Here is a 20,110-nt window from a genome sequence, read left to right as displayed (position 1 = left end):
TGTAAAATATTCTTTCTTTTTTTTTAACCCTGGAATGAAACAATAATAATCTCTATAATTTTTTAAAACTAATGAAGTATATTATTTTTTAAAACTATAAAAATATGTTTACAAAATTTTTAAATATATAAATTCTATAATAAATTATTTAATTTGTATAAATTAATATTATTGAATAACTATTGCCCAATTTATTTTTTAATCATTTTATTTTCCCTCTCCTCTCTCTCATGTCTATCCCTTCTTTCTATTTATTCAACCACATAACTGCCATCGCCATGCACCCATTGTTTCTCTTTTGTCTCTCATCTCTTTCATGCCTCTGTTGTTCATACACAAAAGCATTACTCTATTTCGAAAGCAAACATCCAACAAACATAATAACAGACAGAACAATGAATATTTGAAAGGGAAAATAGTAGCTTTCATCGACAGCATTATTATATTGTATAGATAGTATACTTCGCTTGCGGACCTAATAAATTATGAATGATATTCTCTATAATTACAGCTCTCATGTCTATATTATATCAATTATACATTTGGTTACGCTATCAAACTCATACAAGCTATAAATGATGCCTCATTGGAACACATCTCAACATCACCATCACCATTACATATCTCCTTACTTGAGGAATACTCATTTCGATTACAGATGTAATAATACTGAGAAGATGAGATACATTTTCAGGTTCGACAAGTAGAAAAAAAGATCCATATCGTTACTCATACAGTGGCCCTGTCACTCGCAGGGCCTGAGTCGCTCAGAAATAAGCATGGCAGTCTTTGTAAATTGTAAACAAGAGCTAACCTTCTTCAGCAAATTCATTTCTGTCTGTTAGTTGTTCTGTCCTGCATTAACATATAAGGATATTAGTACACCACAGCCAAGGATATTAACATGTCTAACCTAAACCCTAAACCCTAAACCCAACTTGGAAAATAAGACCATAAGAAACTCAATACTCGATAGACTAGGGATAACACCATCCCTGACGTATAGCTCAACAAGGGCCTACACCATAGACAATCTCACCTGGGTAAGGCAGAAACAAAAAGAGATGCTAATATATGGGTCTCCAGAATCAACTTAACGTCTAACCTAAAATCAATTGAAAATAGTTGAGAGGCCCAACCACAGAAAACCCAAAACTTAATAAATGTGAGACAACAGCACCTAATCACGTCGCTGACCAAAGATGCTAATGTATTGATCACCAAAAGCCTTTTAAAAGCTGCACAGCAGGTCTAATTTCTGGCAGTGATAAGATTACTGCCACTGAATTCAGAAATAGTGAAGAAGAAGACGGAAACCACTGAATTAATAGACTCGACTACAAGAGCAGAAACCTTGGGGGAATTTGAAAGGGAGAGGAACAGGAAGAACAAGCATTGAAACAATTTTAACTTCAAGCACTTCCACTGATTATGAACCGTATGGTAAAATTGGAACTAAAAAGTCCTTGACTCTAGAGTTAGGCCAATATGTTTGCAAGTCTTCAAACACCAGCTCTAAGCTTTATAGTCATACAGGTGCTCCTGCTTCTCCGCATGGCATTCATATTGTCATCAACCACCATTATTTTCTATCATACACTTAGACTATCAGCCTCACTATAACAGTCACCCTCTATAACAGGGTCTCATTATAACAGACAAGTTTGTAGCAGAACTGATTTTTTCAGTTTTATTCTTACCCTCTATAACAGCTTTTCATCTATAACAACCATAAAGTATACTCTTTACTAAAGTACTCTATAACAGCCTCTTGTCTCAAATTTTAGTAAAAAATAGTTCTATTCCTAGGTAAAAAAAAAAATACTTTAGTTAAGATATTATTTCCATAAAATGTTTAAATTTTATATAAAAATATATTAATAATATTTTATTAAATGAAAACAATCTTTAATAAATGGAATTATATTTTTCAGTTCTATTAAATACATGATCTAAATCTCATTAATTAATATTATTAATATATTATAGATTATAATTTGAAAATCTACAAAAATATTTAAATATGATTTGAATCTCAAATATTGTTTACAACATTCAAAATTTTGGCAAACAAATGGAGTTGTTATAAAGAGAGTTGACTGTATTTATAAGCATCAATAGGAAAGCGTTGGAACCTATCCTAAGTGTCATATACAAGGTCCTCAAAATTTTGATCCAGGTGTAAAAGCAATAATTCTGTCAAACTCAAATTTGCTAAGTCAATATCTTAAGTATTGGAAAGATTAAAACATATTAAGAAAAGGGCTCCTCACAATGATTAGGTGAAAATCGAGTAAAAAGAAGATACTAGAATGGTCCTTTTGTCTGAGGTTTTACATAAAAGAGTTATTCTACAGAATATCCCCTACATGCACCCCTCCCCCCCCCCCACCCAATCCAAAAAAAAAAAAAAAGGGGAAACAAAATTTAAGACAGCTAAAAGAATTACCATGTTGATGTATGACTAATACCAAGCCCATTGCAGGTAAGAATCATTCCCTTAAATCTGGCAAGATATTCCTGCATCACAATTACAGTTACCCAGACCATTATAATGTGGAATCAACTGATTAACCTAAAGAAAACTATGCTGATAATTCTAGACTATAGGTTAATGTAAATTCTTACCCTCAAAGTATACTTATCAATTTCATATATTCCAGTTAAATCATACTCAAAGCGCTTATCAGGATCGATTAACACTGCAAAAGGATATAATGATAAGATCATAATATATCAGCATAACATTTCTTTATACAGTTGGGTGAGAAAGCATGATTGTGGGATGATTGAGTTGCAGTCAAATATAAAGGAATCATATGGAAAAGAGAGAGAGTTTTTATTCCAGCCAAGCAGAAGCATTACCGTTGTAAGCTTCGTTTATCTCTTGGAATTTTGCAGTAACAGCACTATCACCCTTGTGCTTATCTGGATGCCACTTCTGCAACAACATAATAAAAATGTTCTCTAGTCAATTCAATTGTAATAAATAAAGGAAGTTTTAAATAAAACAAAAATGTAAAAGCCTATGCATGAAGCAATGGCAAGAAATAAAAGATATGGTTACGGAAAGGGGGAGAGAAGAGAGAGAAAGAGACCACTGACCAGTGCAAGCTTCCGGTAACTTAACCTGATGTTCTCATCAGTTGCATCATAATCTACTTCCAAAATTTTGTAGTAATCCTTGAATAGAAATCAGAAGTATTTATCAGATGCATGCTGACATAACTATAGCATAAAATGAAACAAATACTCACTACATCCAGGAAAAAAGGGACAATTAGCATATGGAAAACATGCTGGTTAAAATGTCCAAAACTAACACAGATTGTTGCACAACAACCCCTTGTTTGAAATAACTAGATAAGGGGACACAAATTAGTAATTGTTACTATTAAAGAAATTACCACGCAATACAGCATTAACACTAATCTATAAAAAAAAAATTACTTTAACAGTCATCCCCATTCCCATAAACAAAGGGGAAGGAAAAGTAGGAGGGGGGGGGGAGGGGAGGAAGAGCTACTATGAAAATATATGTATAAATGAACTAATAAAACCAGGTGCCACCTGGCAATCCATGTATTCATGTCACGTTTGTACTATTTTCCCATGTCATAACTCGTAATTGTGCTTAAGGTGTTATATATTCATATAAAATTGACACTTTAACGATTTGCGGTTAATAGAATGACACATTCATGCATTTGTGTGGTGTTTGTATTTTTTTTCATGTTGTGCCATGTTTCATATATTTCTCCCATGTTTTGTGGTTGTTTCGTATCCAAAATTGCCAAGTCTAGAAAAGCATTAAAGTATTTCAATTGATGAAAGGAATTTCTACTGCAGCTTTACATCACAGGAAACAATCAATGTGAAGGATAAGAAAAGACATAATCAATGCAAATATTATCATCAGAAGATCCAATGCAATGCATTTATACTAAAATGAATATACACCGACAAATTTTAATGGCTACTGCCTCAAGACATTCTCTAAACCAATAAAGCAATAAAGAACAGACACAAATATAGTGTACAAAGTTTACTTTTGAGGTAAATGAAAACATGTTTACCACCACATGCTGTTGCAATACGATAGCACTGTCTATTCAGAAATGAGTCCAGTAAAAGATTGCAGAAAACTATATAGCACCACTTTTTCTAGATTTAAGTCACTGAAAAAACTCAATAGTTTCCCTCAAAAAAGTAATCTATAAACTATGTTACTTGGAATAGAGTGTGAGTGTGTGACGCGGTTATGGTAAGACCTTTCTAAGGTTCTCCATCTATTTGACGGATCTTAGAGGTTATATCCCACTTCCATGGGTCGGACACGAGTGTTAGACATGGGTACTTCAAGAAGAATGAAGAGTTTGAGCAACATAGTCTATAAATGCATTGCAAAAACAACTTTCACAGACTTAATTTTTTACACAATGCACTGACCAAATAATTAGGAATTTCAAATCCACGTAATACCATAAAAAGGTAGAATTTGTTACTTGCTATCATTTTACATAAGAAAGTGAATCTCATTCATGATAATCAAACAAAATTAGAAATGGTGTAATGCTTTTCCACACCTTAATTTCCAAGAAAAAGAAATTGCTAACTTAGACTCAATCTATGACAAAATGTAAATTGACAATTCCTAAAAAAAAATAAAAATTGGAAATGATACTATAATGAATTCGACCAATCCATTAGCATTTTCTTCTTCCATAAAGTAAACAAACCCATCATAATTTTTCCCCCTTCTAATTTTTCACTTTTTCCTTTAAGCATTTAACTTTGCTCTCCAACTCCATTAAAGAGTTTTATTTTAAACATAATTTCCAAAACCAACCATAACAGTTCTATCTTAACTTCTAACATTTAAAATATCACAAATTTTAACAGTCACATAAAAACCAAACCCAGTAATAGAGTTCAGTTGTGCACAAATAAAAAGAAAAATTAAGCAGTAAAGAAGATGAAGTCAAAGGGTTTTATTTGGATGATAAAAAGCTATGCCACTAAGTCAAATACATATTTTGGAAGTCAAAAGATTTCATCAAAACTAAAACTTGGAAAAGAAAAAGAAAAAACAAAGAATACCTTAGAAGTGGAATTATCATTGCCTTCCATCTGCAAATATAATGAGATTGCTAAGCTGAAGCCTCATAATAATTTTATCAGAATTTTCAATGCTAGAAAAAGAAAGGGAATTAGGAATATTTTTTTGGAGAGATTTTTTTTAAGGAGAGGTTATTCGGATGCCACAAGTTCGAATATGGAACTGGGACTTATCTGAATGCTTGTAGCCTGAAACAAAAATATTGGGAATATGGTACGTGCAGTGCACGCGTCGACCAAAGACAGGAACCTCAAATCTAGAGAGGTAGGTGAAGAAATTTTGAGGATTTTTGGATTATTTTTGAAAAACCAAATTAAGGAAGAAGGATGAATAGAACTATTTTCTAATGGAAAAAATAATGTTTAATTTAAGAGTAATTTCTCCATAATTTTTTACACTTCACATGGAATTTTGGATCTCTAAAGTATTGAAAATTTTTATTTTTATTGAAATAATAATTTTCAAATTTTTAATTTTAATTTAGATTATTAAAAATAGCTTTTAAAAAATCAATCCAGGAAAATGAAATGATATTTTTGTAAAAATTAATATTTTTTTTATATTTAGATGATTTTGTCTAAAATATTTTTTTTAAAATTATTTTCTTAAAAGTTATTTTTTAGTGAAACAAACCTATCATAAATATATTTGCTACAAAATATTATAGTAGAATCGGAATTTATTTTATAATAAGATAATATATTTAAATAATTAATATCTTATATAAACTTAATAATAAATAATATCTAATTAAAACTTAATTTAAATTATATATATTACATATATGAGAATCAATGTGACAAGTTAAAGTTAGATGAAATAATTGAAGCTAAGTATAAATTAAACAAATACTCATTTTTATATAATTAATATTCACATTTCATACTATAAAATATTTATTATTAAATATTTATAAATTTTAATATATATTTATTATTAAAATATTAATATAAATATTTCAATAAGAATATTTTTTAAATTATTATTAAAATAAACTTACAATATTAAATACTTTAATAAAATAATAAATTACATTAATATTTAATATGAACATTATAATATTTGATATTGATATATTAATATTTTTAAAATTTTAAAAAATTAAAATAAATAAATAATAATATAATAGTCTTAGGATTGTTTTAAGGTAAATTATAAAAAAAAATATTCATAAAAGAACTCATTTTCAAAAAAATGTCTTTTGTTTTTTAAAAGCGTAAATCAATTTTTTAAAAAGAGGTTTATTTTTTGTTGAATACAAATTATTTTCTATTTATCAAGTTATTTTCAATTGATCAAATTATTTTTTATAAAATAAATACGAGAAAATTAAGAAAACATTTTCCATACATAATTTTATGTGAAACAGATGAACCTTTAAGACTAAATTTTCAAAAAGAATGTTGAATATAATAAGAAGATATTTAAAAATATTAATTTATTTATTTTTTAAAATTATATTTTGTTTTTTATTAAAAGGATGAAATACTCAAAATAATTATATTCAACTTTTATCCGAGTATATAAAAATAATATGAACTATTATGTTAATAAGACTAAAAATTATAAAATAAATAAAATGTTAAAAAAAATTAGAATTACCATAATCAAATAAAATAATTATATTTAGTACATATTTTTTACTTATATATCTAAAATTATATCTAATTATGTTGTGATAAGAGCTGTGGTCACAATAATTGAAACAACACAGAAGGAAATTTTGCACATTAATTTTGTTAACATGATTCGAATTTAATCTACGTCTACAAAAACCTTACTCAAAAGACTAATTCACTAAGGTACAAAGAACAATGATTTAAGCTCAAGCCCTTTTTCTTTAAGTTGCAACTTCACCTTTGCACTGTTTGTTTTATTAAAAATGGTTTTCGAAAAATGATTTCTGGAAAATAATTTGTTTTTTTGGAAAAATTAATATTTTCTGGTGTTTGGATAAATCTGTGTAAAATATTTTATTTTGTTTGACATATTTCTTGAAATTATTTTATAAAAGTTGTTTTTAATGAAACAAACATACATTTGAGTTTTTTTATTTTTTATTTTCTCATTGTTTAATCGAGTTTATTTTATATCTATAAATTTATATTTTACATTATTTTTGCATATATTAAGAATATTTTGTGAAATTCAGATTGATTACAATGTCATTTTTTAGTTACATGACTACTAAGTGAGTATTTTTTATTTAAAAATGTGACATCAACAAAATTGACAATTTTTTTTAATAATGTCAATAATTGGATTTGATTTTCAAATCTAAAAAGTAGAGGGACTAAATTCTTAAAAATAAAAGTATAGAGAATAAATTGCAAATTTGTGAATAGTACATAGACTTATGACATATTTTAACCTTTATACTACAAAACATTTATTATTAAAATATTAATATTGAATATTTTCAATAATATGTGAAGAATATTATTTAAAATTATTATTTTTAAAATTTATTGTTAAAATAAAATTGAAATATTAATTTATTAAAATAATAAATTATATTAATTATATTAATAATTTGTTATATATCGAAATATAAATAATTAAATATGTATATTTAATAATATTGAAAAATATAATATTTTATATTAATATATTAATATTTTTAAAAATAAAAGTAAAAATAAAAATTATTTATAATATAATAATATTAAGCTTGATTTAAGTTAATTTTTATATAAAAATAAAATTACCAACTCTTTCTAGAAAATGACTTGCGCTTTTTTAAAGGGTAAGTAATTTTACAAGAAAAATGGCTTATTTTACATTGACATGTAAGTAATTTTCTGTTAACTAAACTATTTTCTATGTAATAAACACAAAAAAATACAAAAAAATATTTTTTATTAAACCTTTTAAATATAAATAAACGTTATTATCCACTCATTTAATCACTTAATAGGTACAATGACTATACACTTAATAACATAGTTCTCTCCAACAAATAAAGTGTAATTCACTTAATTTTTCTCTCTTCAAGTTGGTAATGTTTTATCAATTAAATAACCAATTTATTAGTCTCGATAAAACTCCTTGCCATCCTAATCATTTGAATTTTAAAGTTCCATCCTATCTACTTTTTCGAAATTGGATGTCTTATTGTGTCACCTCATACTCTATTTAATTATCGAATCTAAATGTGTGACATCACGTTACGTTATTGATGCAATTTAGATTATCTTGATTAAATTAATAAATAATTTAAGCATGTAATCATGGTGTAATTCAAAACATTTTTCTATTACAAGTATATAATCATGCATTATAAATGTCTAACAGCCTTATTAGTCACGTCTCGGTGTTACTCAGGGTCAAAGACGAAGTCAAGACTCGAATCCAAACTCAACTATCAAAATTTAACTAAGTCTCTCAAGACATTGTGAGTCATGTCTCAAGACATGCTTTCCTTGTTTTGAACCCTACATTCAAGTTTATGTAAACCTATTTTTAGTGAAATAGGAACAGTAGTTTAGGGACCACAAATCTGAGTTGAAAAGAAAATTTATTTTAATACTATTGCATGGCCCGTATTACGATAGGAATTTTATATGAAAATTTTGATAAGAAAATTTTACCGATTATGTGCTTAATTACGGAAAGGACCAATTTACATAAAATGTAAAAGTTGGATTCTAGAAGCTAGAAGGATCAAATAACTATGGAATTCAAAACTTGAGGTCCTTATATGGTAATTAGACCATTAAAGAAAAGTTAGTAGATATTTTTGATGAATTATCCATGGAAATTTAGAAAAAGGGTAAGGACTAAATTGGAAATCAAAATAATTAAAAGATGATAATAGAAATATCATCTTATTTTATATCATCTTCCCCAAAATTTGCATGGAAACCTTAGGAGAGAGAGAAGAAATTAATCAAGCTTAATTGGGTAAGTATTCATGTCCCGTTTTTAGTAATTTTTATATTTTTGAAACCGGGATAGTTTAATCTATCTATTTGGGGGATTAATTTGAAAAGTTATCAAAGTATAGAAATTTTGTCATGGATGAATATGCTAAAAATTTGAAATTTATGGTAGAAAATGAAAGGTTGTTGATAGATAAACAACTTTTACAGAGTGAATTTTGATGAAATTATGATTTAGGGACTAAATTATAAAGTTCTGAAAATTTAAGAAAAATTCTGAATTTTATAGAACACATGTGCTGTAAATTTTATATTGAAATTTCGGTTAGGCTTGGAATAAGGAGTAAATTGCATGAATTTCATTTTTCGAGCCTAGGGACGAAATTAGAATTTATGGAAAGTTTAGAGACAAAATGGTAATTTTGGCTAGGATGTAAATTGAGTTCAATAGAATATGAAATGTGAGAAATTGATGATTAAATTCATTTATATAGATCCGGATAACACAAATTCAAAGCTAGATCGAGGAAAAGAGAAAGTTTCGAATTAGGAGGTTTTCTTGTACGAATTATTATCGAGGTAAGTTCGTGTAACTTTTTTATGTATATTAACATGTTTAAATTGAATGTTATATTTAATTTGAATAAAGTAAATGTTTATGTGACCATATGAATGTTATAAATATATGAATGATTACTTGATAGGAAAGGTCATTAAAATGTTAAGTTCCGTTTGAATAATGAAAATCGATGGATACATGTGATTTCCCATATATGAATGTGATTCTACATATGTTGCAAAAGGGATTTAGCTTGGACGAGTAATCCCGATATAGCCTCTCGAGCATCCTGATATGTTGTTCCTGCGAGCATCCTAACCGGTAGTGATTTAGAATGTGTTGCGCACTACCGCAGCTCTTTGTGAGTGTCCTGACATACGATCGGTTGTGATCCTGCATATAATGCGGACACAAACGTAACTCTTCATGAGCGTCCTGTTAAGCTCGCTTGAACTCTCTATTACCTCATCCAAAGCTCCCTGATATTATCTCTTTGGAGATACTTGAAAGGCTCTATGAGCTTCCAGAGTCTCTGTTACCTTATCCAAAGCTCCCTGATATTATCTCTTTGGAGATATCTGAAAGGCTCTATGAGCTTCCAGAGTAAAAACTCTTATGAGTTTCTTGATTAGCTCAGATAAGTGTTCTGTTATATGATTACATGGCTCGTTTGAGCATCCTGATATGTGGCTTGAGAGTATGCTCCTTGAATAAGAATTGACGATTTATAGATAGGTACACCTTGAGTGTACTATTTAAGTATTCATCAATATTTCAGTAATTCAACGGAAAAAACATTTGACATGAGAAAATGATGAAATAAATAGAAATATGTCCTGAATAATTCTGAATTATTTGATGGAGGATTATATGATGAGCTCATCTATGTTTATTTGATGTATAAATGTATTATTTGGCTAACTTGTTTGATTGAGTGTATGTGTTTAGGTAAACTTGTCAAAATGATGAAAGCATGTTAGTTGTATGCTTAATATAATTAAATATGAATGGTAAGTTTTAATTCCTGTTATACGAACTTACTAAGCATATAATACTTACTAGGTTTTATTTTCTCTATTTTATAGTGCTCGAAAGCTCGTGAAGGTTGGAGATCAGTTGGAGCATCATCACACTATCCACTAACTTGTTTTGGTATAAATAGTAAACTTATTTTGATATAATGGCATGTATAGGTAACTTGGCCTATGATGGCATATGAATGTGGTTTGTAAACTAGCTATTGGAATCGCTAATAATGGTTTGTTTTGGTATAATTATAAGGTTATATTAAGACAAATACCTATGTGTTAAGTTTGTTAAATATGGTTGATCAAGTTATGCTTAACATATAAGTTAAACAAAGGTAAGATTATAATCATGATTGCATATGATAAAATATCATATTAGATGTTAGAATTGGCTTAGTTTTAATGCTTGGATTGGTTGGTATATACTTGTAAGTGTTAGTATAGGTTATTGGCAAATTTGGGTGAGAAATAAAGTTAGGAAATGGTTTTATTTTGTCCATACGTGTAGACACATGGGCGTGTGGTTTGACCGTGTGTCCCCTGCATCTTAAATTTGAGAAACAGAATGCTCAAAATTGAGCACATGGGCAGAGACATGGGCGTGTGTCTCAGCAGTGTGTGCTACACAGCCTAGAACACGGGCATGTGTCTTGGATGTGTGAACCCTACACCTAATTTTTGAAAATTAAATTGATCACATGGCTTACTCACACGGGCGTGTTGCTGGCCGTGCGGTACAAGTCAGAGAGTTACAAGGGGTCGAACATGGCCTGCAGCACGGGCGTGTCCCTAGACCACATGGGCGTGTGTGCCCTACATCTAGGAAAATTTTTGAAATTTTACGAAAAATTCTCTGAGTTCCCGATTTAGTCTCGACTCGATTCTAATACTTATATTAAGCCTCGAGGGTCCATTTAAGGGACTATGAATAATCTCGGAAAATGAATAGTAATTGACATGAATTATCTGTAAATGTTCTGAAAATTCTAGTAATGCTTCGTAACCTTGTTTCGACGATGGACACGGGTTAGGGGTGTTACAGTTTACCTATCTTGAGACCAAGTAGTACTTGTTTCGAGACTTGACAATTGATGTCTCAAGACACGTTCAATGTGTCTTGAGACCATTACCTCGAAATACCTGAAATGGTCATTTTTCTTCATAGAGTCTCGAGATTACCATTCCAAATGGTTCAAAAAACAATGTTTCAAGCATGAAAATGAGTTCAAAACGTCAAATAACCTATACTATTAACATACCAAATTAATGCACTCATAATTATCACATGATAACACATGCAAACAAGTTAGAAGCACACCATTCCATATATAATTGCGTAGTATAATTGGACAATTATCAATCAAGCAAAACCATGCATATAAACAACAAACTTAGATGATCAAATTCAACCTTGGGACACCTAAAGGTCCAACAAGTACCAAGATGTAGACGTGTAACAAAATGGCCAAACATAGCATTTACTTGACTCAACCTAGGTACATGCCATTATTTATGTATATACATTCAAAGCTAGAAGCCCAGTGTGTGACTCAGCGCACAAATAGAATTTTCTTTAACAAGCACATATGTAAATGTCATCACAAAATTTTACTTATAATGTACAAATATCATATTAGAATGTTGTACTACCAAAAACATATATCATATCATTTTGTCATATTTCCAAAACATATTTCAGATTGGAATATCATATTTTCATAAACATATTTCAGACCATATTTTCAAGTTTTAGAAACATATATATCATATCAGAATGTCATATCAGACCAGAATAAATGCAGACATAGATCTTTACCCCATCCATTACACATCAACTCTGTCCAACCAATCACACCAGTTAAGACTACAAGAGTCCATCCATCCAATCACATCGAGTTGTGGTTGTATGCCACCCATAATGGTGTAACTGAGCTGCCAAACATATATTGAGGTTTAACCATTGAAAATGCATTAATACTGTCTGAAAACACTTCTTTCAACACCAAAACCCACCCCAATGCACATGTAGAATCATAATACCATATGTTCATATTTCATAGTCAAATCGAATAGCTTATCAAAACATATAGAAGAGTAAGTGTAACACACATGGTTTACAAAATAGTTATGCCTAACTCACGTACCTACTTATAGCAAAACATAATGCATCATTATACTTATAGGAACTTATTTAACATACCTCTAACACTTACCCATGTTTGTTTACTGAAACTTATGCTTTTCTGGGCTTACATAAAGCCCATTGACCCAATTTATGACTTCTTTAATCTACCCCTAATTGGGCCTCAAATTGGCCCAAAAGGTCCACACAGCCCAAAAACCTAGCCCGTGTGGTGCACACAATCTACCACATAGGCTACTTAATTACACATGGTCGTGTGCTCCACACGACTTGGCACACAGCCTATCACATGGCTCTATGGCACATGGCCTACCACATGACCGTGTGACGCACAAGGTCTACCACACGGCCTGACACACGATCGTGTGGCACTCGGCATTTTTGAAAATAGCCATTGTTTCACAATTTTATCTAGTTTCAAGTGAGGTTTCGGGTTAATTGCACATACATGATGTTATTTCAGGTTTACCACACAATAACACACTCCAAATCCTACATATGGCACCAAAGTAAATCAATTAACAAACACAAAATAACCTAAAATCCACCCCATTTTCTTAAAAGAAATCAATCCCTATATGCACACACGAACACTTACTTCATAAGAACAGTGTCGGGACAACGACTACTCTACTGGAGAATTTTGATTCTCACACCCTGCTCCTAAAAATAAACCCATGAGAACACTTATCACAATGTAGAATGAGCATTAAAACACCAATAACTCAATTCTTTCTCAAGAGTAATTTAAAGCAAAAATAATAGAAAAATAATTTAACAAACTTACACCATGCTTGAACTACGATCGAAGTGTAAATATCACACACATGAACACAGAAGAAAATAGAATGACAACAAGCAAAAATCAAAGAAGAAGGAGAAAAGAAAACAAAAGAAAGAAGAAAAATGGAGAATAGGGGGAGAGAAGAACGTGAGAGTGAGAAGTGGGAAAGATAATTTGGGATAATTTCATAACTACCCATATCCCACTAAATCCCATTAATTAACCACCCACCAGATTCCCTCATAGTTCAAAACAAAAACAATTTCCACTTTGTACACATGCGGACTCAAACATGAGACCAAATGGTAAGCTAAAGCCTTACCACTGAACCAACAGACTCATTTTGTCATAACTTCCATAGAAATAAAATTTGAGTCAAAAGATTAGGGATAAGAATTGAGCTAAAAATTAACAAAATTTTAAAAGATAAGATTTGAACTTAGGATGTCTCATACACATACAAAACACACAACCACTATATTATATTAAATTACTTGTCATATTTTTCACAACCTTAATCCAAAATAGGGTGTGACCTCTCTTGGTTACACTAATCCAGTTTTTGGGATGTGACAAAGATCTGGTTTACTTCATTTTTTCGTGGATGTGCAAGTGAAGACCCTTATAAGCACTTGAAAGATTTCCATGTTGCATGCTTCAAAATGAAACCACATGGTGTGACTGATGAACAAATCAATCTTAGAGCTTTTCCCTTTTCTTTACAGGATCAAGCAAAAGATTGGCTCAATTATCTTCTCTAATGAGATTAAGAGACTATTCTTGGAGAAAATTTTCCCTGTGTTTAAAGTAGCCAACATTAAGAAGAATTGTTACTAATGGGTAGAAGTATGATTGATGCAGCAAGTAGAGATGCTTTAGTGAATAAGACACCTGAAGCAGCCAAACAATTAATTTTAAACATAGTTGAAAATTCCCAGCGATTTGGAACAAGAGCTAATGGAGCCATTAGGCGAGTTAATGAGGTAAGTTTTAATACTCTTGAAAATCAAATTTTAGACTTAACTGCTTTGGTTCATCAAATGGCTGTAAGGCAATTGCAAGTGAAAAAAGCTTGTGGAATATGTTCAATTAAAGGACATCCTATGAATATGTGCCTTACATTGCAACATGATTAAGTGCAAGAAGTTAATGCTTTGGATAGATTTCCTAGTCAACCCCAAAGGAAGTATGATCCTTTTTCTAATCATTACAACCTTGGATGGAGAGATCACCCAAATTTGAGCTACGAAAATCAAGGAGGAGAACAAAGATATCCCCCTTATAATTTTGTTAGGTCGTCTCAAGCTCCCACATAATAACAAGTTTCAAATACATGTATGTCTTTAAAAGATATTGTTAAGAGCCTTGTTAACAATACTCATCAACTTCAACAGGAAACAAAGGGAAGCTTTCAAAATTTGGGTAATCAAATTACTCAATTGGCCACGTCAGTTAGTAAATTGGAGACTCAAAATTCTGGAAAAATTACCTTCATAGCTAGAGGTAAATCCAAAGGAGAATTGTAGTGCAATCTCACTTAGGAACGAGAAGAAAATCCCCTCGGGAACAACTCCACTTAAGGAAGATGAGAAATGGAGAGGGTGAAATCAACGTTCCATCCAACATGTCACCAAGCATAAAATTCAATCCTCCTTTATTTCTTTCATCTAATAAACCATTACCTCCTTTTCCTAGCAGGTTAGCTAAACCAAAAGAAAATTGGCACAAAGAAATCTTGGATACATTTAAGAAGATAGAGATTAATATACCATTGTTGGATGCTATCAAGCAAATACCTAAGTATGCAAAGTTTCCGGAGGAATTGTGCATGAACAAAAGGAAGTTGAAAGAAAAGGAGAAGGTTGTGGTAAGTATGTGTCAGCTATCTTGTAAAAGAATATGCCAGAAAAGTGCAAGGATCCAAGTATGTTTTCATTACCTTGTGTTATTGGTGATAAGAAAATTGAGCATGCTATGTTAGATTTAGGAGCTTCTATTAATGTGATAACTCTTGAAAAGAGTTATACTTCAATCCTCTAGATTGAATTAATTGTTTGTAATTAAGTAAATATGTTTTTATTTTTAGATATTTTTAGAATATTACATAAAAAAGCTTAGATTGTGCTATAACTATTATTATTTGTTACTTTTATTATTGGGGAAGAAATGTGTTGTTTGTGGTTGGCATCAGGTGCAGGATGAAGAAGAGAAGAGAAAAAGAGTAGAAAAATGAAGGAGGTGAAATATTTCCATGATGTTAAATTAAGCTTTATTTGATAAAAGATTTTGATATAACAAATTAAAAGTGTTTTTGAATAGAAGCTGAATTTGACAAAATTTTTAAATTTGAATTCTAAGAAATAAAATTGTTAATACTTACAATAAAATCTTAGAAAAATTTTGAAACAATTTTAAAATCAAGTGAAATTATTTTTAACCTAGTCAAAATGATCCCAATTAAGTTAAAATCATTTTAACACATCAAAATGATTTTCTCACAAGTGAGAAATGCTTTAGGCAAAAAAGAATTGATACCATTTGACCTAGTATCAATAATTTTTTTGAAAATAATCGATACCCTTAGTAAAATCGAGATCAAAAAGGCATTTTGTCAAAAACCTAAAAGTTATCAATATCATGATCCTGGTATTGATATTTTTCAAAAATAATCGATACCTTATTTAAAAACGATACCAAACTTGTATTCTGTTTCTCAAAAACCCTATAAGGTATTGATCCAGTATGGATACCTTTTGAAGGAAGTTTCGATAAAATATTTTTGAAGTATCGATTTTTTCATTCCAATGGTCACTGAATCAACATTTATGACAAAAATTATCGATATCCTTTTTAAAGGTATCGATACTCAAAGTTGCAGGTGAAATAAATGCTCTGATTTTACATTCCCAAAGGCCATATTTACTTCCCCAACATTCTTAATGGCTAGAATTCTATTAGGGAGTATAAATACAATCTTTTAAAGTCCTACTATATCCAAGAAAAAGTACTTCAGGCAAAAATCATCAATCAAACAATCTTAGAGCTTAAATTTTCATATTCTTCTTACATACACTTGTGAGCTTTATCTCCTTCATTTTGCTCAAGTGTATTTTATTATATTTGTGCTTCAATTTGCAAACAAATTTATCTTGTAAGGATTTTTTATTTGTTTTCTCATTTGTATCTTAACGAGAGGTTTTGAAACTTAAAATTTGGGGTAGAAATATTAAGGAGTTGTAAGGTTAAACCTTGTCCTCAAAGGTTGAATAAATTAGTGAATTTGGGAAGAATCCTTAGAGGTGGAAAGCTAAGGTAGTGGAGTAGGCAATTGTGGCTAAACCACTCTAAATTCTTTTTGTTCTTTATTTCTTTCTTGCCTTTACTTTCACCAGAATTTTTAAAAGGCCAATTCACCCCCTTCTTGACATTTTTAGTTCACTTTATCGAGCTTTCAATTGGCATCAGATTTAGATCTCTAGAGACAATTTTACCACCAAGAAAGAAGATCCTCAAGGTTTTCTAGTCAGAAGCTCAAGTCAAGAATTCTCCTATATGACATCAGAGGAAAATTCCAGAATATTGGGAGAAGGTATTCCACCATGAGGCCTCCTCTATTCAATGGCACCAACTACTCATATTGGAGAAAAAAAATGAAGTTATTTATCCAAGCCAACGACTATGAATTTTGGAGGATAGTTACTAATGGGCCATCCATCCCAACAAAGAGAGTCGAAGGTGTTGTTGTCCCAAATGAAGAGAATGAATGGGACGAAAATGACATCAAGAAGGTGCAATTAAATACAAAGGCTATGCACACTCTATTTTGTGCTCTTGGTCGCAATGAGTACAATATAGTCTCCTTGTGTGACAATGAAAAAGAAATATGGGAGAAGTTTGAAGTCACCCATGAAGGGAGAAGTAGAGTCAAGAAGTCTAAGATAAGTCTTCTTACCCTTGATTATGAATTGTTTAAAGCAAAACTGGAAGAAGGAATCAATGAAATGTCCGATCGCTTTACTCATATCATCAATGGTCTCAAAGCTCTTGGAAAGACATATCCCAATAAGGAGATGGTAAAGAAGATGTTGAATAGTCTTCCAACATCTTGGGAACCTAAAGTGATGGCAATAGAAGAGTCAAAGGACCTCAACTCACTCTCCCTTGATGAGCTTATTGGTTCTTTGTTGACATATGAAATGAAGATCAACTACAATGCAAAGGAAATCCAATAAGTTCTAAAGAAGGTGGGAGTTGCTCTGAAATCAACAACTTGTGAGAAGAATGAAGAATCTAACAATGATGATGATGAAGAAATGGCAATGTTTGCAAAAAGATTTAAGAGGTTCATGAGATCCAACAAAGGAAGACAATTCCAAAAGAAAGAAGGACTCAATAATGAATCTACTAAAGAGAAAGACCCTATAATATGCTATGAGTGTAAGAAGCCGGGACATAAAATTTGAGTGTCCTCAATGGAAGAAAAGAGGGTCAAGTAAACAAAAGCTTAAGGCTCATATTGCTACTTGGAGTGATGAGGATTCATCAGACAATAAAGATCAAGAAGTAGCCAATCTTCGCCTTATGGCTATCGATGATATTAAGATAACTTCTAACTCATCTACTTTAAATGACTATTCTTTTGATTAGTTGCAAGATGCCTATGATGAATTAGGTTTAGAATTTAAAGTCATGATGTCAAAACATAAGAAAAATGTTTCAAAAATGAAAATTGAAAATGACTTACTTTTTAAAACCAATCATGAACTTGAGGAGAAAGTAAATAAAATGCAAGAAATTATTAATGACTTTGAAAAGAAAAATTTAGACTTGCATAATTTACTTTCGAAAGCTCATGAGGATCGTTAAAAGCTATTTGAGTTGCTTAAGAGTGAAAAAAACCCACTCTATCAAAGTTTTAGAAAAAGGAGAAAATTCAAAACAAAATTTTGTTAAAAATAACTTTAATTTCTATAAACATAGAGGTTCCCAAAATTTTTACAAAAGAAAAGTCATTAAAAGTGTATGGGTCGCTAAAGGACTCATAACTTCTCAAGATAGGAGCTTGATTTCAAAATGGATACCCAAAGGGATTAAAATTATAGGAACTAATGCTTATGGACCCAAAAGAATTTGGGTACCAAAAATCAAATCTTAATTCCATGTTTGTAGGAAAAGGAGCATTGCCTTGAGGTAGGTTACTCAAAGAAAAACTTATGGTACCTCGACAGTCTATGCTCAAGACACATGACTAGTGACAAGAGTCATTTTATCAATTTGAAGCCAAAAAGTGGAAGAGAAGTTACATTTGGTGACAACTCTACAAAACAAATTGAAGGAATAGGCTCTATTGGTAAAAACTCTTCTATTATTATTGAAAATATCTTGTATGTCTGTGGTTTTAAGCATAATCTTTTAAGTATTAGTCAATGATGAGATAAATGTTTCAATGTCATATTTGAATCTAAAGGTTGTAAAGTTATTAACATTGCTTCTAATAAGATTATGCTTGTAGGACATAGGATAGAATATATATATATGGTGCATCTAGATGATATGCATAACTCTAGCTTATGTCTTATTACTAAAAATAAAAATAGCTCTTTGTTAAGGAATAAAAAACTAGGACATGCTAGCATGAACATATTGTATAAATTAGTTAAAAATGACTTAGTAAGAAGATTACCCAAAATTGACTTTGATGTGAATAATGTTTGTAATGCTTGTATTAAGGGTAAATGTAACACCCCAAACCCGGCCTAGACGTTACGACGGAATCTGGCGTGTCATATTGAAACGTTATTAGAGAAGTCATGTTTTATCTAAAATCTTTCTTAGTGTTTAAAGAATATTTTCGTTTTAAATTAAAGTGAATGGAAGCTGCGCACCAGGTAGGATTCAAGAAAAGAGGAGGTGAGTCAATTAGACTGCTTAAGTACCTAGCTCTTCCATGATCCAATCCTAGACATGCACACATCCATTGCCACACTTTAAGCTTATTACTTGTCCACGAACAACAAATTAAGTTTAAGTCTATTTAAAATATTTATTTCCTTTGAAAACATTTACGTTGCGGAAGCTTTTCTCGGTTATCGTGATATTTTGAAAATAAGTAACTTTTATAAAACGCGCCCTAGAGCTAATCAATTTTAAGGAATCAATTTAAGTGATGTGAATCTCAAGTTGAAAATGATTTAAGTAACCCAAAATAAAAATAATAGAGCGGCCTTATTACAACTTTAACCAAAATAGAAAAGATGAAAAATAAATGCGAAATTTAAAAGGAAGCTAATTGAAACTTATTTAAAAACCAGAAATTTAATCTTCGTGGCCACTCTAAATCCCGCCCAGCTCTAAGTCCACCAACTAGGGCTCACCTGCAAGGATGGAAGAGAAAGAGGGTGAGTTTGGAAAACTCAGTGTGTATGGAAAACCCATCCAAAGCCCAAGTCAGCTCAAGCCCATTGGGCCTAAGCCCTATTCAGATAACAGCGGGTACTGGTCCGAAGCCCTTTTCAGAATACAGTAAACTGGGCCTTAGCCCCTTTTCAGATAACAGTATGGCCTATAGGCCCATTCCAGAATAGAACAGACATATT

General features: G+C 30.7%; 2 protein-coding genes across 4 annotated transcripts; one reads left to right on the top strand and one right to left on the bottom strand.

Annotated features, from left to right (window-relative positions):
• Positions 1 to 402: 402 nt before the first annotated feature.
• LOC121213055 (dnAJ-like protein slr0093) lies at positions 403 to 5,447 on the bottom strand. 3 transcript variants are annotated; one of them, XM_041086220.1, is made up of 6 exons: positions 5,101 to 5,447; positions 3,106 to 3,183; positions 2,866 to 2,941; positions 2,629 to 2,702; positions 2,450 to 2,520; positions 403 to 850 (listed from the first exon to the last, which is right to left on the bottom strand). In XM_041086220.1, coding segments are annotated over exons 1-6 (330 nt in total). In that variant the 5' UTR covers positions 5,131 to 5,447; the 3' UTR covers positions 403 to 849. The 3 variants fall into 3 exon arrangements, with proteins under 3 accessions (XP_040942154.1, XP_040942152.1, XP_040942153.1); XM_041086218.1 differs by having other exon boundaries at positions 403 to 855; positions 5,101 to 5,443; XM_041086219.1 differs by lacking the exon at positions 5,101 to 5,447 and adding an exon at positions 4,050 to 4,531 and having other exon boundaries at positions 403 to 855.
• Positions 5,448 to 17,164: 11,717 nt separating this feature from the next.
• LOC107952347 (uncharacterized) lies at positions 17,165 to 17,746 on the top strand. The gene has a single exon (XM_016887608.1). It carries the CDS (start codon positions 17,165 to 17,167, stop codon positions 17,744 to 17,746), a length of 582 nt encoding a protein of 193 aa, XP_016743097.1.
• The last annotated feature ends 2,364 nt before the right edge of the window (positions 17,747 to 20,110 follow it).

This window comes from Gossypium hirsutum, chromosome A02 (assembly GCF_007990345.1).
Source record: "Gossypium hirsutum isolate 1008001.06 chromosome A02, Gossypium_hirsutum_v2.1, whole genome shotgun sequence".
NCBI lineage: Eukaryota > Viridiplantae > Streptophyta > Magnoliopsida > Malvales > Malvaceae > Gossypium > Gossypium hirsutum.
Note: the sequence above shows the minus strand (reverse complement) of the source record. Positions and strands in the feature narration are given on the sequence as shown.